We start from the raw sequence: 25,859 nt of genomic DNA on the forward strand, positions 1-25,859 counted from the left end.
AAGTACTGCTTGCTGTAAAAATGTGAAAAGTCCTGGCCCCGGTGGATTTACAGCAGAATGTATTAAGTTTTTTTGGTTAGACCTCGGAAAGTTGAATGCAGCCTTTAGACAGGGTTCACTATCAGTCTCACGTCTCGGAAACAAGGACTTATAACTTGCATTCTAAAGGGGAATAAACCAAAACAGTTTCTTACAAATTGGAGGCCGATATCACAACGTTCAATCTTCTATAATTTAGGATAATCAACTATATCCAAAAAATGAAATCAGTACTTGACATCATTGCTAATGAAGATAAAAAAAATGTTATATAACTGGACTTGTCTATGACTTGATGGAACATACAGAGAGACACCAGGATTGATGTTCCTTATCGACTTCGAAAAGGCATCTGATATTGTCGAATGGGAAATGGCTTCGGCCCTGAATTCTTTAGTGTTTCCAGAGGTTGTCGTCAGGGTGACCTCTTATGCCCATACTTGTTCATACTTCGTGTCGAAATATTACAACTGCAAATGCACGGTAGGTAGGACAACTGGACGAAGAATGTTATCCATGTAACGCTGAGCTGTCAAGTTTCCGTCAACGATGACCAGCGGTGTCCTCTCCTGCCCACAGATCCCTCCCTACACCATGACACTCCCTCCACCATATGGTACGACCTCCTGCACGCAACACGCCGCCGTTCGTTCACCCCTACGGCGGTAAACACATTGTCTTCCATCAGCCCTAAACATACAGAATCGACTTTTGTCAGTGAAGACAACCCTCTGACAGTCACGTCGTTGCCAACGTCTAAAGTCCGGGCCCATCTCAATCGCAGACGACGATGTTGCGCTATCAATAGCTTTCCTCTGTATGGTCTAAAAGCCCTGATTCAATGAGCCCTGAGTCTCCTGGCCACTGTCTGTCGACTAACCCTGTGATCTAAGCCATTTGTCGCCGATGACGTCACTGCCAGGAAGCGGTTTCGGAGGTGCAAGGTACGCAATACCCAAGGCTCGTTCACATTGTTTGACTTTGAGTCGTGGCATTTCTTTTGTGTTTTGTTATCACTGTGGATGTCTGACTTGCCGGTGCAATCGTTTTATACCCTTACTCGCACGTGCATTTGCAGTTGTCCGTGGTGTTTTTCACTTTTTCGCGTGTTATGTTGCAAACATGTAACAGACGATTAACATTTTCTGCATACGCTATTGTTTTATTTAGGTTATGTGTTTTAGATAGACTTCATCGAAAAAAAATATTATGCTTTGTCTGAAAATCATATTTTCAGTTGGTAAAGTTTCTTTTTGACGTCAGTTTAGTTAGTCCTAAGAAGACAAGCATAACCCTCGGGAAAATTATAAAATGTAATCAGCCTTTTCTATATACTTTTATCTCAATACAAAGTTGAATTTCTATTTGGACAAAGAAAAGAATCCTAATCTGCAACAAGTGTGTTATTCAAAGCATGTTAAAACCCAGTCATATCAGAAACAATACTAGGCGTGTGTTAGACACTGACGCCTGACGCTTGAGTTCCTGACATCGGCTATAACTGATGGTGCTGTTTCTCCTTATAGTTGTTGATGTTTCAATCATCATTCCCATCTGTAATCCTATTGGACACCCTCCAAGGTCTTTAGGATCGATCTCCTGGCCAAGTCAAACCAAAAGACAGCGACATTGTATCTGAGTGGGATAGCACGCACTCACACCCAAACACACCCAAACACACACACACACACACACACACACACACACACACACACACACACACACACACACACACACACACACACACACACACACACACACACACACACACACACACACACACACACACACACACACACACACACACACACACACACACACACACACACACACACACACACAATCACATTGCCTTCATAGATTGATTCAATGCAAAAGATAAGACAGTTAATGAAACATCTCTATCTGTAGTAACATATGCATGTCCATGTCAGACCATAATAAATTGAAATAACGGAGCTCGATAGGGAAGTACCGATCAGCACAATGGCTGTATCCTGAACAAAACAAAAACAGTCATATCTGTTTCAATTGTCGCGACTGGTACACATGCATTACTTACACACTAATCTATGTTTTAAATCGATGCAAGCGAGAGGTTCATAAAACCCCTAAAACCTGAAATGCCACAAATGCCATACAAGGCTGTGAAATGTCACAAACTATTTCAAAAGCAGGACCACGTTTGTATTTGATGACACAGCTTATACTCTATCGTTTGCTAAATTTACATTTAAAATGCATAAACATATTTGTTTTGAATCATTGCGTGATCTTGTCCTTTATGTATTCAGAAGATGCGAGGTGTGTACAAGCCGCCGGGTATAACTTGAGCCAATTGGGTGTCGCAGTGGTTCTTGCATTCGTGGCTGGTGCTGTAGTAGATGCCATCGTCAGTGCTGTTATCTGGAGGAGAAGGAACAGGTAAATGGGTCACAATATAAAGTTCCAAGATATATATTTTAAAAAATCAAAATGCATTGTGTTTTTTGGGGTCCAAAAAATAGGATCATATCTAATAACAACATCATATTGGATAATGCGTCTATGTCTTTCATGTACTTTACACCAAGCTTTGAATGTGTTCACATTCCAGATGCCTACACAAGACATCTGAATCGCGCCCAACCACTGTATCACTCGTTCCAACTGAACCACCGCAGGCCAGTGATGACGTTGGCCCAGAAACTAGGCCATACGACAGTCTCAATGCCGTCTCATATGACGCCAAGATGAAAGGAGAGCCTTACTGCACCGTTAAATCTGGCCAAACAAATGCAAAAACTGATGCCACTGTTCTGACGTCATGTGACGTGTCCGACTCTATCGCAGCAGGGACCTATGAAACCCTTGACAACACGTCACGGGGAACGGATGGTGAATACAGTGAGATCGGGAAGGTTAAGTGACTTTCTATTGACAAACTTACTGTTTAAATAAAATGATATATTGGTACTTGAAGGTATATTCGCAAAAGGTGCCCTTTAGCTCTAAGATTTATTTCTATGTTTGTGGGTTTAAAATTGTAATAAATAAATTAATTATTTACGTATTTCTGTAGCCTGATGTCTATTGACGCACAGACACTACACAGACACAGTTACAATGTGAATTGTGTAAGTTCAATGAGAGCTATGTTGTAACCCAATGTCCCCTGATGTGAACTGATAATATTAATACTTAAGACCTAACGTAAATGTATTTATATTTTGCTAAATAACAGTTATAGGTGGCGTTTATCTTATAATTATAGTTTTGGCTTTGCATGCATGAAGACCTTGTCATTATGGCGTCACCACCTTTGTTTGTGGACGGTGAACTGAAATACATGGACAGGACAAAGTTATATGATCTGTTAACTTGTAAATATTTGTAATAGACGATTCACTTGATGCATTGCGATTATGTATTATTATATTGATGATATATGAAAATAATCTTCAAAAAAGTAAAAACATTTACATGTTTTCATCAGGCATATCAAATTCACATGCTATGCTGACAGGAAAATAGTCTACGTCGTACTGACACAAATCGTATTTTATCAAAAATACCACCTTTCACATGTTGAAACCTATAGCTAGGTAAACCCAGAGTAGTAGTATGTGTAATGGGTTATTGCATCCGTAGCCTCAGGCCACGCTTGTTATCTCTATGCCCCAGAAGCCTTTAGTGTCATTAATATTGTTTGACTATGATAGTCACATGTTTGTTATTGCTTTAATGTCACGCTTTGTTTTCTGTATATGAGTATATGTTTATGTGCATAAACAATGTCAATAAGAAAACGTGTGACGACTGTAGTCAGTCTGGAATTATTTACTCAAATTCTAAAATATATCACTCACAAGTTGGATTACTTAATGTAGATAACTTAAACACTTATTTGATTTATTGCTTTTTGATTAGTATACATCTTTGCAATCATTTTGTAATTATATACGATCACTGGCGCTTCATCAATAAACGGAATCCAAACTCACGGTTCCTTTTTTTTAAAAGGTCCAAAAAGTAAACATTAGCCTCTACCGTTACGAAGCCATGAAAAACATCTAGGAAGTCACGATTTCGCTATCTGTTGAACGTTTTTAAGTAAACCAATCTATATATTCACTGCAATACATCAGGAAGTGGGGCGTTTCCTTAAGCTGTTCATCTCGAGTAAAGTATAGAGTGAAAAGGAAAAGCATGACTTAGGCATAAACATGTAACCTATATAATTTTGCAATTGTATGAGGAAGCGCCTCGACTGAAGTCCATAAGCAGACGTGGTTGTGAGGAGTCCAAGGGTGAGATCATGCCACAATGGACGAGTCTGCAAATCATAATGGGCAGGTTAACATGGAGTTTGGATTTAGTCCAGCTACATTCTGTTACAGATGACACATTTTATATAGGCTTTAGTGTCTTCAGGAAATTAAGTAACTGCCGTTTAATACATGTACATGTAAATTCCAGGTCATTCAAAACGGATTTTATTAAAAATTTAGACACGAAAGAAATTATGCTTTCGGAAAATTAAGTTTAAGTGCATATTCACACCTATATGTAATAATGTTCGTATATATACATACATGTACATATATGCTAACACGTGTCCGTATTAAAGTATAGTGTTCGATCAACTTTACCTGCTGATAGAACTTAAATGTTTTCATCTCTAACCATTTCCGTGTGGTGTATGTTTACCTTGTACAATAACAAATACATGCAAACTCAAATGCTGGGCATGTATTATGTTGATGTGTTGATAACACTTCACGAGAGGAAGCTATTATGAGGGGCGTGTCTGGTTCATCACATGCTCCATTGAAAAATGGACAATGTTGTTTTCCTGTGTTATTATTGCAGGTGTTTACAGTGTAAACATGTTTTCAGGGTTCACCCTTCCCCTTATACCTTAGTCCCCAGTGTGGTGGCCTAGCTTTGGTTTATTATGGTCTGTAGCCTAGCTTTTTTAACTAAATAATCCAATGGAAAACCATACGTTTTAATATATTGATCGTGTTTGTTATATACGTAAACCTTCGATACTTACCTCACTGTTTTTCCTCCTTTTTCGACAGGTATTTAATAAGTAATTAACTTCTTCTGATTGCAATATTGTTTACATGTAAAGTTTTAAATCACTCACGCACTCTTATCTCCGTTGGCTGGCGCTGCCATGTTGAGGTACCCATGCTTATCATGCAATTCACTTAGTAGTCTGTCTCCACTATTATGACGTTTAAAATAAAACGATAGAGCCTCCAATAGCTGTTGATGAATTAACTCAACATGTGTATACGTAAAATCACACATCTTCTTCACGGCCTTGTACTTTTGCGTCAACTCATTGATTGAAGTTTGTTGATCAAACAGGATATTGTGGCCACACAATACGACACATAGGGCACCTTACCCAACAACAAGAACAATATGCAATCAACATTGATTGACGTAAATTTGAGCTTCTTGCTTGTCATTGTTGTTCAGATGATACTTGGTTCTTGAGCTACTAGACCATGCTTGACCATACTATGGACCATAAGTATGACAACCGGCATAACTGTATATTCACATATGCAAGACAGTGTGGACATTGCCTCAGTGGACATATAATATATACTTTTAATTTAAATTTCCGATGCCAATTAGTATTGGTTTACCAAACATCCCCTGCTTCGCTCCCTTGGTTTTTCCCTCTCCACAGGGTATGCTCTGTCTACCAAAACCTCGTGAGCGTGTTTTCTCCAATACATAAAAACTGGTTATTCTGTCTGACCTTTTACTAACATAACACAAATGGTGTATGCTTAGATGGATGAAGAGTGCGCGCAGTGTGTTCGTCTGATTCCTATGACCAATGCAACACAGAGGGAATATCACACTTATTTTATGAATCTAACACTAATTCAAAACCTAACACTCAGGGGATTGTATGTGTGTGATTCATACTCCAAGTATGCCATGGAGGGCATGTGTATGCATTTGCCATGACTTATAGGACACAGAGGGATAATACGTGTGTCTGATTTATATCATTAATACATATATACAAGCTGTTCTCTTTATTTCACCAAGTACAAGATACGTTCTCATTTACCTTGTAACACTGTTGCCACACAGTTTAAGTAACGATAAATGGCATCACCAATGAGCAAGATTGTCCCAGTTAGCTTTACGTTTCAAATAATTTGTGTGCTGGATAAAACGATACATCTCGTTGATAAAACCACCTTGAAAAACGCGAACTCATGTGTCAGTGGATGTCAGTGGTTCAAGGCCACATTCGTGTTGTAGTGGATACAGCGCCTACGTAGATCGTGGAAACTCGGTGCTCAGATTCCCTGGTCGCGTCATGCAACAGTAAACTACGTTTATAACGAACACGCTTATAACAAACTGACGGATATGAAGTACTGTTTTATCCTTTTTATCCATAAAACGAGGACGGACCGGCTCGGTGTTCACTATGATGTATCTGAAGGTGTATCATACCGGCGTGGTATGTCAGGGGGTTATCAATATACAGACGAATTGATTCCGGACTAGTATTAGCAGCCAGACACGCAGGTTTATGCAAAATGAATAAAAACACCTTGAACGTGACGTTTCATTTCACTTGACCTCTCGAATAAAAAAAGTTGTATTTCCCTTGCCTACCCTCTGCAATAATTCCGGTTCATACTTACACTCAGCTACCTGGAACATATAACAAGAATTGTCAAAACATTGTTCACCAGATTAAAATGTCTAAATTGTGTGGAGATAAATCTAAATTTACATATTCCCAAATATTCCCAACTGTTCCATCGAGTGTGAGAATGGCAGAAAATGTTGTTGACACATCACACATTGACATGTATCAATACCCGTCACTGATACTGTAAGCAATGCTATGTTATATACATGCTCCGGGTTAGAAAATTGAAACAAATGATGACATTTGAACACATCCCTTCGTCACACAGGGTTGCTGTTTTGTTAGGAATCACTAAAAATACTGTAATGTTAGTAAGTACAGCAATGGAACTTTGCAATATGAACCGTCTTAGAAAATATGTGCACTCATTTTTAATTAAACAGTTTAACAAAACTATTAATGTATCAAAGTATAAGAGAAAACACTATAACGTGCATATAGCATGCATGTAAACATTGTTGGGTATCACACTTTCTATAGCAACTGTCCTGTCTATAAACACCAGTAAAGATAATTTTATTGGCTATGTATGCAACATGCAATGTATGTAGATTACCAAACGAGTCCCTGCTAGATACCGTTTTTACTACAGCGAGTTTATTTCACGTTTCTAATGAGGACAAATGTACTTTTTTATTACTTGAAAAAAGTTGGCGCATCATCTAATTTCAACCTTACAAAAATACATTGCTGGTATAAGGGTAGCGTATGAATAATATGGGTAGCTTATGATTCGACAGTAGACTGATAATAATAAGTGAATAAGTTGGTTTAACGCCGATTTTAACAGTATTCCAGTTAGGTTCCGCCCCATCGGTCAGACACCCAGTTGTTGGACACTTTACTAAACAAACAAACTGAGCTAACCTGTGATGTAATGGGCTAGTCCCATTATCGCTAGACTGATAAGGACTACTACTACTGAATTGTTTGAGTTTAAACAAGATTGTTAACTATTCTTAATTTCACACCTACATTTGAGACTTCCTAATTAAGTTAACCAAACAATAATTTACCAATTTATATTGAGTTCTTACCATTATGTTCATATCGAAAATAAGGCAGACGCTTTTTGACATGTACTTTCAAACATGGAGATCTACTGTAGATGTTTCTAGCAAATGCGAGTATTATAGATATTTTAAAATGCAAATATGCGCAGAAAAATATTTAACTGATGTAAATATAAGAAAATGCAGAATATCATTAACACAATTTAGATGCAGCTCACACAGGTTAATGGTTGAAGTTGGCAGGCACAACAAAATACCCAAATGATTAAGATTATGTAAACAATGTTCTTTAAATGTTGTCGAAGATGAATTTCATTTTCTACTTGTATGTTGTAAATATGATAATTTAAGGAAAAAATATATTGAACAGAAATACTATGTACATCCAAATAAATACAAGTTTATCTCTTTAATTTCACATGTGAGCAAAACGGCTATACAAAATCTCTCTCTCTTTATATATCATGCCATGTTATTAAGAAATGAATCCTTGTAACATTCCTAACCGCTTCCACATTGTCATTTATTCTGTACTATGGGCCTGTGGCCTTACAGTTATATATGAATAAACTGATTGATAAAGATATGACCCCTATATCCCAACAGCTCTGAACTCTTGCATTGCATTAAGATGGCAGGATTACAACAAGTCGAATATGTTATGTCATGTAAAGGGACACCGAGAGTATACTTCCAGGGTTATCTCTTCAACCGCAATAAGATCCGCCATACATGCACGCATTGGAGGTGTAAAGTGAAGACATGTGGCGGAAACTGCACCACTGTTGGCGACATCAAAGGGTGCTTCTTCCACTTCAGTCAAACCGCGTGGAGGAAAGCAAAGGAGTAATGGAGCAATGGATCCGACGCGCGTGTGCCCTGACCCTTGTCCCTTGCGTCAGGTTCAGGATATTTTTGATTGATGCCACGAATGACTGCCCTGCTGTCCCCGGTGTCAATGAGTTCAATGACAACATGGTTACGACTTGGGTTGACGACGACTCCCTCTTCCCGATCCTGATGTGGAACCATCACGCCACCTTCGGTGCAAGGACTAACAACAGCATTGAGGGATTCAACAGTCGTTTGAATACTTCTCTGTCGACCCGACATCCAAACGTTTACCGACTTGTGGATATTTTGAAGAGAATTGAAAAGGCCGATCGTCTCAAGATTTCTCAGATTAACTTTGGTGCAGCCCCTCATCCTAGGAAGCGAGTATACAAGGTTGACAATCGACGGACACTACTGAAAGAAAAACTGGACTGAGGGGAAAGACAACAATGCAGTACCTGGGTGCCGTTGCAAAACCCATCAAGGTGGTTTAAGTGACTTTCATGTGCTTTGACTTTTTAGGGTTGAGATGACTCCTCCGATTTGAATTGATAGTGCTTTAAATGACTTGATATGTGCTGTAAATGACTTGATAGTGCTGTAAATGACTTGATATGTGTGCTTTAGTGCTGACATTAATTTAATTGTGTTAGCAAGTAAACATATGAGTAACAGTTTGTGGTGGTGTTTTCTTACTCCTTGCTGGCTGACAAATAGGTGAAGTAAGAGTCCACTTAAACGGTAGGTAACAGGCATGGGATTAGTAATCAATAAACCATTACTAAAAGTGTCTAACAAGTGGGATGTCTGACAGATGGGAGGACATCTTCCAGTTATATCACGGCGTGTCAGCTTAATATGGGAGGAAAGCCCGAAGTGATGCAGGTCTCAGACGTTTACAACTTTGGTAAAATCCACGAGCACGGGCATGGCGCTGACAAACCTAAAAACATAATCGTGTCGAACCGGCTTTCAAACCCACTGTCATAGGTTCCTGGCGTGCCCAAGGGCCACAACTCCACACATGATATCAATAACAAGGAAAGATTAGATTCTGAAAATATATTAATAATAACCTTACCACAGACATCATCAACAGAAACATCTTCATACAAAGGACTTATCTAGCTTCATTATATCAGACTCGATCCAGTGTAGGAAAGGGGAGCCCGAGACACGATCTACTCAGAGCGTCATGTCTTGTGATTTCATGCAGGTCAACAGATATTATATTTGCTATGAACTTGTAACCTCCTTGGACAACATATATTACGAGCAGCCAAATTCACGATACGGGAGTGCATCTGCTGACATAGTGAACACGACGTTTCTATTGCCTGGCTAATGGATCCAAAGAGGTCAACTCTCATTTGCAACAAAAAGTTAACATTCGTAAATCGACTGTGGTGGTGAATTTTGTGATGATGCTTCGACAAAAACTATTTTATTTTTGATGCTCTGAACCTTTATAATTGCACGATCCTTGCATTATTATAATCCCAAAGTTCGACTCTCTATTGTTAGCGTATTTGTGCGCGAGTACTTTTGTGATAATGTCAGAGACAACAGGCCCGTGTGATTAGTGCAGGCAAACACTTAGCCGTGAACAACTTCCCGGTTATTCGTAATGGCGGGTGTCTTGATGACTGACTGTCGACATGGTATCTTCGGTCTGCTTATAAAGTTCAAATCTGATGCGATGACAAATAATACAATGAAAGTAACTCTTGGTGATTGCGTTATTAATGCTACACCGATTGTAATTGTAAATTCTAAAACCATTCCAACGCATGCAGGCTGAAAGGAATTTACATAAATACACATGTGATGTCATTCCTTCACACTGCACATACCCGGTAGTGAAAGATATCATGGGAGTATATAAGAAATTTATCTACATGGATGTTGGTTAACGATAACACGGCTATGGGAGAATAATACTAAAACAAGGTCATTTGGCCTGACAAGAGTGATAAACAAACATTATAACAATTTAAGAGATGCACTGAGAGCGAGACCCCCGGAAGTGGAAGTGTAAACAAACTGCCGAACGAGCACATGGCAAAGGATACAAATAAATATATCAGTGGTGAGTGGTAAAGTAAAGGCGTTAGGGTTGAGATACTACGAGATGAACTGCATATAATGACATGGATAGTATTATCATTGCACAAACAAAAATATTAAATTAACATTTTGTGCAATGAAAACACGACAAAGGGTAAAGAAAACAATATAATTTAATACACATTGGGATATATATGATATATACAAGGGGGCTGCTCGGTCGGACACTGAATGTCCAGCGGACGTGGGTTTGTTCTAGGGCCATGCTGGCCTGCGTGGATAGGGCTACCCTGCGGGTAGAGAGGTATTGAGGAAAAGGAGCAGATTATTATTAGATTGAATGATAGGGGTACCCTGTGGGTATGGAATGTGAACTGGTGGCTGCGCCGGACCAGGTAGGTAAGGAATTTTTGGGGCCCCAAGCCATGTAATGCAGTTGCCTGAGGCATGCAATGTCTTGAGACGCCCAAACGAGGTTGTGTACGACCGAGTGCCCCCAAAGATGAGTAAGATACACGGTCACGAAACCTGATAATTGCGAACTAATACATGAATAATATGGCATGGAATCTGTATTGTAGATTAGGGTCCACATAACGACCGCTGTGCGTTTAGCAGAGTCTCTTCTGAAGTTCTAATATATCTCTGGAAACAGTCTGAATTCCAGCGGCCCATAGTCTTAATTAGGTGGTCCTCCACCCGGGCGCTAGCTGCGGTGGTGGTAGCACCGATACGGAACGAGTGCCCACTATACTCGTTTGAGTTAAAACCGGCCCTAGTCAGCACTCTGCTGAGCCAGGACAGAAACATTGCCCGTGTGCACCCTCACTAGAAGCTCGCTGAAGAGTTCTGGTATGGATGAGCTTCCTCAAACTTGAGAACGGGCACAAGCGACTATTAGAAAACAATATTATGAGGACGCCTACTCGAAATGGGTCCGTCTTGGAAGCCTTCAGCAGGATAGTGCAATTTCTCTTAGCGAAGTCAAACTTGATGTCACTCAAACAGCACACCTGGCAGCACACGTGATTTCTCCACATGTGAGAAACCCGAAGAAGGCAGTTAAGCAGATGTTTCTTCCGAGAATATTTCCCCTCGGCAAGTCCAAGTGGACTAACCCTGTATGTGTCATAGGGGGACTCCTGGAAAGGCCCGGTAACGTACTGCTTGGCACATTCTTTCCTGACAGCTGCGGACACATCCACCGGATTTCTCCTGGCACTAAGGTTGTTGCGGCATTCCACTGTCGATTTAGGCACAGAGTCTAACATTGGATTGAATCCTGTCTCCAGGCCAGAAATGAGATTTTTGTTACAGATCTCTTGTCCATCACGTCGAACATGAGGTCTACCTCTGGAGTCTATGTACGTGGCATTACTGTCCACATTTCGTCGGTCATATGGAACATGTCTGCCTTGAGGCCTGCCAATTGGTCGGCGAGCTGTAGCTATACTCGGGCAGACTTCGGTGCCGTGGGTTACACTTTGACACGCTGAACACGTCCTGGTACGGTGCCCTGAGGAACACAGGCTGTAGAGTTTTGAGTCTCTCATGTCCCATCGAATGACAACTCCTTTTGCTTCAAAAGCTGCCACACGAGCTGCGAAAAGTTTGTGGTAGTCGTAGTAGCATGTCCCACCATACAGAGTAGCAAGTTCGATCACAGTCTGCTCGTGGCCATCCAGCTGTTTCTTTTTGGCATCATTGTCCTCACAATAAATGTCTTTGTAAATACCAAATGCCTGGATAAACTCTCCGAGTGTCAGTGTCCTATTCGGCCTGGGGTCATCTTTGAGCGAGTATACATTCCCATCGAATTCAGTTACTCTAGCATCCAAACTGTCCTGGTTAGGTAATGTCAACAAAGCCAAATTAACATATTCCTTCCTTCCTTCCTTCCTTCCTTCCTTCCATATCTTCCTGGATCTTTTTTCCTTAAGGAGGGGGACACTGTATTGATATGAGATAAGGAGTCTGATGGAACCTCTGTTGAGTTGCTAGCGGGGGTCAGGAGAGAAGTCTCGATACCACTCAGGGTATTCGGTGTAGGGTGGCCTAGTAGAGGCATCGCGCTGAGCCCTGTGGTTGTGATCAGTTGTCTAAGTTCGGCGATTTCTTTTTGCAATCCCGCCACCGAGGGGATCACAGGGACTGAATCTGTCAAGCTAGATACATCAGGCTGGGGACTTGTTTGATAAACTGATAAACTGGTAATGGTACCCGGCAAGTTAGTGTTGCGATTACTGCTTGGCAAGTCTTATTGTCACTCGGAAACGGAAGCCATGGTGTTTGTCGTCTCTGTTATGGGATGTGACATGGAAATCCCTCGGTTGTTTTCAGTATACAGCTGGAACAGCAGCCGTCTGTTCCACAATGCAGGCACGCTGACACCTTGACTGGCGAGACGAAGTCGAAGGTCAGCTAAAGTGAGATAAGGAGCCTTCCTAGTTCTGGGCATGCTGCGGTGGTCGCCATCTTGGTTTAGGTCAAGGGTCGCCACGTTAACCATAGCAATACTTGTGTTGAGACTAGCAGATCTGCTGCGACGTCTGGTAGTCATGTCAGCCATTTCAAAGCATAAGGCTGTAAAGAATCCCTCTGCTGACGGGGATGAAGATTGCAGATGTATAAGAAGTCAAATGGTGGTGTTAACAAAATTGACTTGACAGAACGATGGTTAAACGGCAAGATGGAGGCTGAAAGGAATTTACATAAATACACACGTGACGTCATTCCTTCACACTGCACATGCCCGGTAGTGAAAGATATCATGGGAGTATATAAGAAATTTATCTACATGGATGTTGGTTAACGATAACACGGCTCAGGGAGAATAATACTAAAACAAGGTCATTTGGCCTGACAAGAGTGATAAACAAACATTATTACAATTTAAGAGATGCACTGAGAGCGAGACCACAGGAAGTGTAAACAAACTGCCGTACGAGCAGATGGCAAAGGATACAAATAAATATATCAGTGGTGAGTGGTAAAGTAAAGGCGTTAGGGTTGAGATACTACTAGATGAACTGCATATAATCACATGGATGGTATTATCATTGCACAAACAACAATATTAAATTAACAATGATAACTTCAAAGCAAGGCGACAGCATATAACTCACACAACATTCAAAAATACTATCTAAACATAACACAATTACAATAAATATACCTGTCCTTGTTTTGGGACTGTAATGCAAGCGCCAGGCAGGGTAACAACAAGTACTATCTTAATTATTAATCTTGGTATGACGCGGCCACTTGATCGAACCGCCGACCTCCCGCTCTAAGGCTGACGCTCTACTAGACCACAGAAACAGGTCGCGAAGCAGGACATTATTGTATCAAGCTTGCTATAACCAGTGCGACAAGTGTGTTACGGGTAAGTTGACTCCACCTGAACAGTTTGGAAGGCACAAATATGTCCTGCAGGTTCTTATGTGATGGAAAACGCGTATCAAAGTACGGATACAGGACAAAGACAGACATGCATTTCAGATATTTACATTGTATGTAAGCAGCCCCCAGCTCATAGATGTCCATGTTTATTTTGACAGTGAGCAACATCAGGTGTCCCAGCTATATAGTCAAGCGGAAACAACTTCCTGGCTGTCAAACATGGCGGGTGTGTGGATACTGACTGTCACCGTGGTCACATCGGCTTTCTGGATACAGGATGTCATTGGTGAGTGACACATCATGCTTCCTTATTTGATATACATTGTATCTTTAGGTCGATTACTGTAATGTCACTACCTCATTTTGCATTATTCTTGCACGAGAGTTTTAGCCAAGACAATCATTGTAAACAACACTGAGCACGACGGTATTACAGTTAATGGCTTGCTTAAAGGGGAGTAAAGTTGTAGAAGATGGTGGTGTGCAGTGAATCAGAAACGATGTCTTATAGCAAAGGCTAAGAGAAAATGCATGTAATATAATTTGATTACTACCATCTGTTGACCAAACCGCCTCTGTGTCTGAAGAGGGGAAGTGGTCGATAGTTCGATTCCCGACTCGTGTCATACCAAATACATTAAAAGATTACACTTGCTGTTACGCTGTCATGGGCTCAGTGTTAGAGGTAAAGTAATGACTGCCCGACTCGGAGGCTCTACAATGTGTGGGTCAAACTTACAAAGTGCTGCACGGTATCTAAATGAGATTGCACTATCAAGACATAAGTCCGGACTAATTCATGCACTTCCTTTATGAGTGAAATAATCTTGAACGTGACGTTAAAATTCACCTCACCTCACCTCACCTCACCTCACCTCATTTGACCAGGTTCCTTTCAGCGAATATGTACCTGATTCGTGCAACTTTAACTGTCCATCATTACTGACGAAAAATGTGTGATGACACCTGTTCGCGAAGGGTAAGAATCTCCTGCTCTATGGATAGCACCCACCATTCACACTTTGTCCTGAGAGCATTCTTTTGTCTGCTAGTTGCCTAAAGTAACACACAGCAATACTTTAGTCGTATGGCGGTAGCCTAAAAACAATCAAGTCTTGACCAGACAACTTAGTGATTGCCATTGTGACCAACACCACGGGATCATCCAAGTCTTTAAGCCTGGCCACAAGATCCACGAACCATTTTTATAAGTGTCAGTGTGTAAGATATGAAAACTCAAAGTATTGGATAGATTTGCGTATCATGTTATGAAGCTCCGTGTCATCTTCAGTACATTCCTCTTATTGTCTACGTTAACATTCCTTGAATGACTCAACCAAGTCTTCGATGTTGAAATCTTTATTGAAAAGCTGGGCAAAATTTTATCTGTTTCCATTCTAGCCTAGTTATCATGAAAGTGTTGGTGGTATTTTCACATGGATTTGAAATGAAGGCGAACGCACCAGCATTTGCATGTAAACTATATCCTCTTGGTAACAAATGTACGACATGAACACTATTTTCCTGTACATGTCAACACGAACTTTCCATTCACGTGTACTCTAACATACGTACGCGTATGAGCTTATCTTCCTGGTTAGTCAACATGGCGGGAGAAGGGTGGTTGGTTTTCATTGCGGTGGTGTCAGGTTGCTGGATACACCACACGCTGGGTAAGTAGTCACGATGGACGGGACGAGTTACTCTTTCATGTAGAGTTACTAATATCTAAAGGTATCGAAATCCAAATAAGGAAGCATTTAACTATAGCTAGGGTAACATTTAAAACATCCTTTGTATTTTATAACACATTTAATATATTATATATCATTTAGTAACTATTGACGTAGCTTGCTTCCTTTCGTGGATGTTCTAGCAGGTTACACAACTAAGGCCTCGTAAATAGGATGATGCCGGCCTTGAAAAGACTACATTTTCACTATCTTAGATTCGAAAATGTGGTGCGTTTGTATCATAACTAAATTAATACCTTGGGCAATACGTTTCAAGTAGGGCACAACAAAATTATACATTGTGTTTAAATGTCACAATGTTAAAAGAAGCATGTACTTGCTGGTATTCCTGTGCTCCTCTTGTTCTGAGAAATTTATTGGAGTGGGGTGAAATTCATGTAAAGGTTATGAAACGACTACTTTCACCTAAATACCCTTTTAGTCTCTAACTGTTTTCTTGATTAACAAAAGGTGGAGAATTTTAAGCTGAAATTAGAGGGAGGACCAAGAAGAGCAATTGCTGTTTTCTTCACTGAAATTTGTAGGGGATGATTGTGGGGTGTATTTGCTAAAGCTTCTGTTTTAGGTGAGGTAATATAAAATATGTATGTTATTTATGATCAGTCACGTTGCCCTGAATAATAGCAATGATCAGCCCAGTTTGTGACATTGGTTGACAACAAAATAAGTATACATCATGAATCACGTATGGCTTGTAGTGAGACCTGTATGTGTCTGATCTCTCGGAACTGCAACACTAATTCTACAACTGCAAATGTACCAGGGTCCAGGATAAAGGATAGAACAAAAACTATCCAACGGAAAGTACAATTATTGAAATGGCCATAAATACATGAGAATATCAACAAGTACCAGAAAATCTTGCTATAGCGGGAAAATAAAAGTTACTTAAAAATAAATTCAATACAAGATCAAATATGCACACATATACAAGACAACATATAGCAAATCAATACATGATAATATACTTAAACGCAAAAGAAACGTCACCCCAAGTAACATTGCATGAAAAGTTGTCATTTAAATATCTTGGAAATGTTTGTCAAAGTTTCTAAAATTTAACATTGCCTTGTCCGGAAAAATGAAATTTGATGATTATATTACAAAGCAGATGACAATAAAACCCATCGCCCAAAGGATTCACGGCAACGGCCATGGTAACCCCGACGCACTTGAGTTCCGTGCACATTGAAATGCACATGCGTTCCCCCATTTCTTGCCCTATAAAAATCCACCAAGATCGGATAATATTCATTTGTTTTTGAATTGCTACCACATGCCAAGAATGACAAGAAATCACCAAGCCCTTAGACGATTGCAAGCTGGACAAACCGCCCGGCAAGTAGTCTATGCATTTCAGGTCCACGTAACGACCATATACAGGCTCCAGCAACGGTACCAGACCATCAACACAGGTGGGCACTGACACGGTACTGATTCCCAGGCTCTGGCACCATCAGGCAGGGGGAACTCCACTTGCTGTCGCTGGGCGTCATCACTCCATGTCCTTTACCAAGTTTCTCTTGTGAGGGCTGAGAAGGTAGGGATGCTGCTAAACTGGCTTTGGCCAACGTCCTCGTCTAACTCCATTTTGTTGGTAGTGCCAGGAGCATCTGGAAAGTAGCCCACGTGATCAATGATCACTGTCTGCAATGCTTCTCTTTGTTAACTTGGAAGATGCTTTAGCTCTTTTTCCAAGTCAGGCAGGACTTTGGTGACCACAACAATCATTTTCTTTGAATGACTGGCTGCGTAGCTCTCTAGCACGATATGCCTTTAAGAAATTAGCGTGGCAATAAATCTCTTTCCTGCCTCCATCTGGTGTTCTGATATCACACACTACATCATTGACCTGAACTGTGGAAGGCCCCAAATATCTTAGCTTTGACGGAGAACTTTTGGATGGGCAGATAGAATAACACTGAAATGTAGAGCACGAGCCTTCTTGTCAAAGTGAACCTTTACGCTTAGCGGTAAACAAGGGTTGCTTAGGAAATTTGGTAGCTTACCAGAGCCTATACTTTGTCTTAGCCACATAGCCAAGCAAAGTCTCGGGCGGATTATCGTGTAACCAGTTCAGTTGTCCTTTACCAACTTCAAAGGGCCGTATGGAGTATGACCATCGACCAATTCAAATGGGTAAAAACCTAGAGATTCCTAGCTAGCATTCCTAGCAGCGACCAACACATAAGGCGTTCCTACATCCCAGTCCCACTCATGCTCCAAACAACAACACTTCTACATTCTTTTTAAACTCTGATGGAAAAGTTTCAAAGCTCCGTGAGACTCACGACCTTTTGAAATATTCTAGACATGAAATTCGTCCTGATCTCACTGAATTTCATTAAGTAGCCATATAGTGAAGTACTTAATCAGAGCCTTAGTCACTACAGCCGCAATGACCTTATGTAATTGGAAAGCCTCCGGGAACCCCATACTAACACACATTACCATTATCAAGTACTGATTGCCCTGAGCAGTCTTAGGTAACGGACCTACCACGTTAATAAAGACATTGGAGAATGCCTCGGAGGATGCCTTCTCATTAGAACACCCCAATGACACTCAGATAAATCAATTACCTCATTTAACTTTCTGACGTTGGACATATACCTAGTAGTGACACACGCTGGGCAATTTTCGGGATTATCTGGACTAGCCACGACCGGCAACGGGATAACCACTAACGCCTGGTTGCATCCACCTGAACAACTAGCCATACATTGTGGAATGGTACAGACACACAACCCTTGTCTATGCCACTAAGAATTATGTCGGGGGCGGCCGCGGTGTGCCGACAATCCAGTGATTGATATGATGAGCAACGACCTAAGCAATGACATGCATCAACCAAGTCAACGAGTCTGACCATCCGATCCCTCTAGTCGTAGTCTTACGACAAGCAAAGGTTACTGAAGTAAAGTTCTTAGCAGATCTTCATGTGTGGATTAATAAGAATTCTGTGAAAGTTTTTATTAGTTATTAGTTATTTAACAGAAATTACCTTAATTAGGTTCCTGCATTTATTGAGTAACAAAAGTAAAGACTGGGGTAAATCCGCTTCGCAGAAGTCAGTTCCTAAATTACTGGTGTATCTGTCAGGATTTAGTTGGACATATTGCCTTGGTTAACTGTTGTGCATGACTGAAAGTATCGACCTATAACATATCAATCATTCGCCCCTTTACTTAAATTGTAAATTTGCTGTTTTTCAGTTGGTATTAAATGTGTGACAGATGGCGATACATGAGGGTTTATTCGTGTTCTACTGTTCGAAAAACTGTTTTAAGCCAAGAATGTCCGATTTGTATATTCATTATCCTGTAAAATGATAAAACGTCAGATGTGACACTTATTTACAATTGTCAAATTCTTGATTAATAGTTCTGCTGGGAAATGAATTCGGCTGGGTCGACGCATGACATTAAGATATCCCCTGAAGTGTTGTTACAATTGTTGTATGCAAGAGTTGTAGAGGCTATCACGGGAGTGTGTTTGGGGGTGGTAAATATTCTGTATTAGGAATAAACACTATGTATAATACATAGTGTTTATTCCCCAAACACACTTGAGTGATAACCTCTTATCATATAATGTCGATCTTCAATTCTGTGCTTGAAAAGCGCTTTCCATCTCTCACAAACATTACCGAAACATTGCGAGTTTTCCTGGAATGCTTGCAAAAATATTTATTACGTCACAGGGTTAAGTGATGTGTCAGTCGGACAGTGACAGTAGCCAATTTGTTCCAACTGAAATCTGTTTCTTATACAGTGGCGAAACAACATGTACGCAAAACAAAAAATTGTTTTTACTTGCGTTTCCATCGTTCTGTCCGCTAAAGTAACTGCCCTTTGTCAAAGGGAAGCTACTCTAACCCTAGTCTATGAGACGTCACGGCCACGGTCAGACGTTGTTGACAGTCGGTCTGTCCTGTCATAACGTTAAGAAGTGCAGTCAGATGTAAACACAGCGACAAAACAAAACAAGGTAACAATTCGAACATATTTCGGCCAAATCGAACTATTTTAATTTGTGGAAAAGGCTCAAATCCGCAGAGGTCTACAAGCACAGATATGACTACTGATCCTACTTGGTTAGGCCCAGTGCTCTCGCAAAAATGTTTCGAAATTTATGTCTCCAAAGTTGCCAAAACTTAAAAAATGCCTCAGCTACATCACAGTTAGACACTGATTTTCATTATATTAGACTGTTCTTTTGATAATGATAGCAATTATCCGAGTAGTTTCTCCAGATTTCCGATGGTTAATTCTGACTCGATCGCCGAATGACAAGGGCGACGCCATGTTTGTTTCTAAACACTGAAAGTAGTCCCTACTTGACCTTTGATATTTGCATCTCTATTCGCATATGACCCCAACGGATATCGCCTTAATCAATTGGCTTTATCCTGCCGATAAATCTTCCCCTTGTATGATAAATCTAGATCTTTATAATGGGTCGGCAGATCTGCCGAATGATGCGATCTATGTATTTTATGTTTTGTTGAATACTAGTAATTAGAATCATAGTTAAAATATCAGCCAAGACCCCCAGGTCGCGCATTCTATTTGTTAGACTTCAGAATTACTTAGCTTGAGACATTTCAAGAAATGGAAAAGAGCAATAAACGTTGTGTATGATTTGATAATCCTATCACGTGTTAAATACATTTTCACGAGGATTTGTTTTTTTGAAAATACAAATTGAACATCCGAGAATAGATGCAGTTACCACAACGTAACCACTCATGACATACTGTTAACATTCCAAGTTGTATTGACTATATATTCCCGTGACTATAGCTGTTCAAAATGAAATAAAAAGAGGAACATGAAACGTACATAAGACGAGCTGGCAGTTTATCAGATGACATATCTCCACATTATACATAATACTACTGTAGAGTGAGTGCGTGAGTATGGTTTTATGCCGCTTTTAGCAACATTCCAGCAATATCACGGCGGGGGACACAAGAAATGGGCTTCACACATTGTACCCAGGTCGGGAATCGAACCTGGGTCTTCGGCGTGACGAGCGAATGCTTTAACCACTAGGCTACCCGACCGCCCTAATACGTTATAATGAATATGTGACACTGAATTGAGTATAATATAGTTGTATTCTTTTCATCGAGATATGTTATCAGACATGTTTATCTTTACATACATTGACGCACGTAAATTGATCTAATTGAGTGTGGCATTGAGTTCTAAGCGGGTTTAAGCAGGTGTCACCTTCGTTCGGAATATAACATAATGCAGTTTGCCTCATTTCCCAATATGTTTCAAACAATTACTACAATTACATAATTAATAAAGCAATATTAAGCAGCTGTGTATTCGCGACTTGAACAATGATATGCATTGACGTTTTGTCAACCCGAATTCCCGGGAGCTATCGCATGCATATCGAGCTCTCAGTAGTTCGTGCAATAGAGAGTGTGGCCTTTAAACTATGGCATTGAATCTGTCAGAAAGTAGAGCCACGTCGTCTACCACAAAGGTAATGGGTTTCATTTACCTACGTTTTTCTGCTTTAAACACATAACGATGAATACATTATGTAGTCTGAACTCGCCTCAATCTAACACATATGGAGGTGAAACAATATTTCCAGAAATTATACTTTGAACTTATAAACACATTCATCCAAAGAATTATCATTCTTTCTCCATTGCGACCCCGGGTCCAAACAAGTTCCCAGTACATGTTTGTTTTAAGAGCGGAATGAAATGAGGATCGGGATAACACAGGTAGCGAGTTGTATAGTAAGGACAAAGTCAATTGAAAATCAAACAGCTCCCCTTTCAGCCTAGTCCACCCATCATTTTAATGTTAAAACTTCCTGGTTCACAAACATGGCGGGTGTGAGGTGGTTCATACTTACTGTGGCTGTGTCAGGGCGATGGATTCAACTCATACTGGGTAGGTAATAACCACAGGTTTCTTTCTTGTGGGCAATGAACATGATACTATGTAAAATGCTCCTTGGAACATATGTATTAAACAGATATATCAGTAACAAAAACAACGTTGTTAACAGTAAAGCTGGATATTCTCTCTCATAAACGTCCGAGGAATAAAACAATAAAGCTATGCTCTCTCTCCCCCCTCTCTCCATCTCCCCCCCCCCCCCTCTCTCTCTCTCTCTCTCGCTGAAATACTGATGTTGCTTTAAATTAAATTTTAAATTTGTTCATTCACTCCACCAGAAAAATAATGATGAGGCTTCGACCTGATCTCCACATTACCTCCTGCAAACGGTCGTGTTAGTCGATGAGCAGGAAAGTGTAAATAAGTCATGTCACAGAGCATGACTACCCAGTGCGTTTTAGCTTACTATTATGATATACAAAGGCCAGTGCAGATCAATTCGTTTAGAATCCACATGGGCCAAGTATACATATGTCCTGATGCAGTTATTTAAATATATTATGTATACAGAAGTATTAAACTACAACAATTGTATCTTTACTAAGTATGCCCATACTGTATTTAGTCTCAATCTGCCTGAAGCTTATTTGCTCTAAAATTACTTCACAATGACTCTTTATGTATTTTATCAAAGTTATCTGGCTGTAGAAAGTATGTAACTGATCCATGCTTACATTTGAACATGTGTTTATGGGTAATGGGGTTTGTAGGGCATTGCAGGAACATTAACCTGATTCCAACCTTTGTTCTACATTTTGCAGGTACCAGCTGCCCGATAGGAAAGTTCGGAGAAACCTGCAGCTACTCCTGTCACTGTACTCCGACCTGTAACCCGACAACCGGAGTCTGCAGCGGTGCATGTGATCGAGGCTGGTTTGGTGGGAATGGGCAAACCTGTCAGAAAGGTGGGTTTTCCTGTTACAAGATTAGATTTGAAAGAAGATATGTAACGAACTGCTGGCGTTCTAAGACCATCACCCCTTCTGAATCGCTCCCGAATGATGAAGAATCCAATCAGCAGATAATGACCTCCTGGATACCACCCTCTTGTCAATACATTTGGGTATTTTTAAGGCACCAGTGTCTAGAAGTACCGATGCAAATTGCAAACAAATATCATTTTTGCAATCCAAAACAAAATAGAGCAGTACCGAGTATCCGCTATTGCTATCTTACATACTTTTAAAACCAAACTTAGTCTTCCGGAAGATATATTGCCTCACATAAAATCAATAGAAAATACAGAGATCCAAACATAGTCAAACAGTCACTCTGCATAACATTCTTGCATGTGATTTGTGTTTATTGAGCATTGAAATACTATTTATAATATATTAAGTTTAGTCAAAACTGTGATAGCCCTTTACAAACGTAACTTTCTTATATTTTAATATCTTGCATTATTTAAGACCAGCTATGCATCTTCACTATTTCATCTTTTCGGCTATTTTCGAACAAAGCCTCTCAAGCGCAACTTCACTAGCTTCAACAACAAGATGGTCGACTTTATGTGGTTTACGTCACATGACATTGGCGAGGAAATCATGTTCAGTAACCAAGTGGTTGACAGTCAGTCCACATATTTTCAAGGACCGCCCCTGTCGTCTTGTGGTGCAGCATCCGCCATAAAAGCGGAATGTCGGGATTTTGATCACCGTCCGAGTCATACCAAAAGACTTCAACTTGTTACCCTGTCTGACGTTCGGTATTGAGCGGTAAAAATAAGGCCTGGTCGTTTCGGAAACATTATACTGTGTCTTAGTGGGGTATCCATGTTAATCCGTGGCATGGTATCTCAGTGGGGCTAGCACTATTAATATCGGTATTAGTTCGGACTAGTACAAGCCACAGAAACACACGTGCATGCACATTGCTATATAAGTGGTGCTATATAAGTGGGGGTGGTGTAATAACAATAACAGCTTGTTGCCGACATCGGATACATGTATGTGGTACCTGTAAGCGTACGATTTGAAAATGACCACAATGCCATTTTTGATAAGCTAGATTGAATGTTGTTCTGGTTAGTTTTATATCTGCTATTTTGATGTCCCCCTGATTAGTTTATCAAATGAAGGTGGATGCTTCAATGTTGAACTTACTGTTCATCAATACCTAATACCAATCGAAAAATACATCATGTTTATGGACATAGTAAATGCAAAGAGTAACGGCTGATTTCTCGTTGTTTTCTCTTTCTCGTGAACAGATGCTTTTCTATGAAGTTAACCTTTTCAAATAATTATATGCCCAAAATTCATTGCTTTTTTATGCGGAAAAGTTGGCCTGCAATAAAAAAGCTACGCCACCTTCCGGACAATACAACCCATTCTGGTGAAGGCCTGGTACTTACGGCATATCTCTGAAAATACGATCTGTTGGATCCACCAAGATCAAATTCCTAGGAAGTTGAAACACGTACTTTTCCCATATAGTGAATTACAATTTTAAAAGTAATTTATCTTCGTACTTATTTTCGTGTAAGGGAACATTGCCTACAAACAGACAGCAACTTCGTCCCCAACTGACTACACAGATAAAGGTTGGACTGCAGACAAAGTTGTGGATGGAAACCGGGACCAGGATGTGCTCCACAACTCCTGTTTTCACTCTGCATTAACAGACTCTAAAACTGTGTGGAGAGTGGACCTGGGACAGCCGTACAGGATACATGACGTCAGGATATACAACAGGGCAGGATGTATGTATCAGTTCAGACAATTTTATTTGATTTCTTGGGATATTACGTTGAGGCGTCACAAAACATGTTAGTTCATGCTGATAAAAAATAACTTCAAATGTTTCCTTAACATTTAAACTGATTGTGGTCACATGGTCTTTAGCAACAAGATGATAGGTTAACTGAAATTATAGCTTTGATATGCTAGTTGTCATTGTTAAAGAGCACGTTGTCACCCTCCGTCAGTATGTCATTTCTTTCATTGCCCGTTTTAGATACTCATTTGATCAGGACTGCTGTCCTCTCCCTGAGTAACTCCAACAGCTCCACACCCGGCGTCACCTGCTACACCTTCCCCTCTGACACACCTCAAACACCCGACAGCGTGTACGACGTAACGTGTGACGGCACAGGGAGATACTTCACCATCACACACAATATACGGCTAAATCTGTGTGAGGTGGAAATTTATGGTACGGATAATTGTTGATAGCATATTTACACGTTCTTTTCAGACAAAAAATGGCTACTCCGATTTACGTCGGTAACTTCAGCTTTTATGGTAACCTAAGTGTCACCACTCAAAAAAGGACCAATGAAAGGTAAGAACGTAGCATAACCCTGTAACAAATTTGAAAAGATGTCATTTGCATTCTCTAGGTAATACAATTCATAGTTTTATTAGTAACGGTAGGCTATGTGACTGTACGCCGGGGAACTTGGCTAGATGAGATTATGTCCTTAATACGTTTCACGCACACAAATACACGTCACAGTTTCTGCGGGAAAGTATCTCTTATGTAGAGCCATTAACAATTATCTTAGGCAAAGCATATGTGCAATAAACGACATCTTAAAATAATGTACAGCAAAATATTCGCCTTTTTGCGCATTTTGCCAATTCTTCATTCTCAGTTTAATTATTTATTCGAATAACGGATAGCTTCATAGGAAGTTCAAAAGTATCTGATGTCTGCTCTTTATCCAAGCACCAATGATAATCCTTAATAGTCTCCAGTAATTGTAAATTCGTTTTCGAAATGCCGTACAAAATCTGATCCAAACGTCCATTTTGGACAATGTTAAAAAGTACGTGACCGGCGATGGTACCGTTCTTCCTTTCTACGTAGTATCAACGGTAATATAAAAACAAATGGCGCAGATTGATTCTGATTATTTACATGACTCGTGTATGCATGTATGCAATCCCTGCATCAAGGGAAAACCAACTGTCAACATCAACATCGTCGTACATATTTTTTACTTTGGTGGTTTACTGTTTCAATCGTGAATTGAATATTTGTATTTTCACTGCTTCAATATGAGTGTTGAGAAAGCCTTACTTTCTGTCTTTAACGTATCTGATTTCAACTTGACACTGTTCTTTATCATTACCAACTTATGTCTTCAGGATATTTTAGATGATAATCTAAATCAATATCGATAGCT

At 40.1% G+C, this 25,859-nt stretch overlaps 2 protein-coding genes across 2 annotated transcripts; both read left to right on the top strand.

Moving 5' to 3' along the window:
- The first annotated feature begins 2,314 nt into the window (after positions 1-2,314).
- Positions 2,315-3,911, top strand: LOC125372743. Its single transcript, XM_048383308.1, has 2 exons — positions 2,315-2,463; positions 2,636-3,911. The coding sequence occupies exons 1-2, from the start codon at positions 2,324-2,326 to the stop codon at positions 2,946-2,948; spliced, it is 453 nt and encodes a 150-aa protein (XP_048239265.1). The 5' UTR covers positions 2,315-2,323; the 3' UTR covers positions 2,949-3,911.
- Positions 3,912-14,060: 10,149 nt separating this feature from the next.
- LOC124134426 (fucolectin-7-like) lies at positions 14,061-24,900 on the top strand. The gene is made up of 4 exons (XM_048383309.1): positions 14,061-14,326; positions 22,492-22,635; positions 24,216-24,431; positions 24,686-24,900. Exons 1-4 carry the CDS (start codon positions 14,260-14,262, stop codon positions 24,898-24,900), a joined length of 642 nt encoding a protein of 213 aa, XP_048239266.1. The 5' UTR covers positions 14,061-14,259.
- Positions 24,901-25,859: the final 959 nt, after the last annotated feature.

This window comes from Haliotis rufescens, unplaced genomic scaffold (genome assembly GCF_023055435.1).
Source record: "Haliotis rufescens isolate VD_foot unplaced genomic scaffold, xgHalRufe1.0.p SCAF_468, whole genome shotgun sequence".
NCBI lineage: Eukaryota > Metazoa > Mollusca > Gastropoda > Lepetellida > Haliotidae > Haliotis > Haliotis rufescens.

Excerpts from the sequence above, each read along its gene's own strand:
- LOC124134426 (XM_048383309.1), top strand. The coding sequence starts at position 14,260 with ATGGCGGGTGTGTGGATACTGACTGTCACCGTGGTCACATCGGCTTTC. Across the intron at positions 14,327-22,491 it reads CTGGATACAGGATGTCATTG|GTACCAGCTGCCCGATAGGA; the intron begins GTGAGTGACACA and ends TACATTTTGCAG. Across the intron at positions 24,432-24,685 it reads GATATACAACAGGGCAGGAT|ATACTCATTTGATCAGGACT; the intron begins GTATGTATCAGT and ends TGCCCGTTTTAG.
- LOC125372743 (XM_048383308.1), top strand. The coding sequence starts at position 2,324 with ATGTATTCAGAAGATGCGAGGTGTGTACAAGCCGCCGGGTATAACTTG. Across the intron at positions 2,464-2,635 it reads ATCTGGAGGAGAAGGAACAG|ATGCCTACACAAGACATCTG; the intron begins GTAAATGGGTCA and ends TTCACATTCCAG.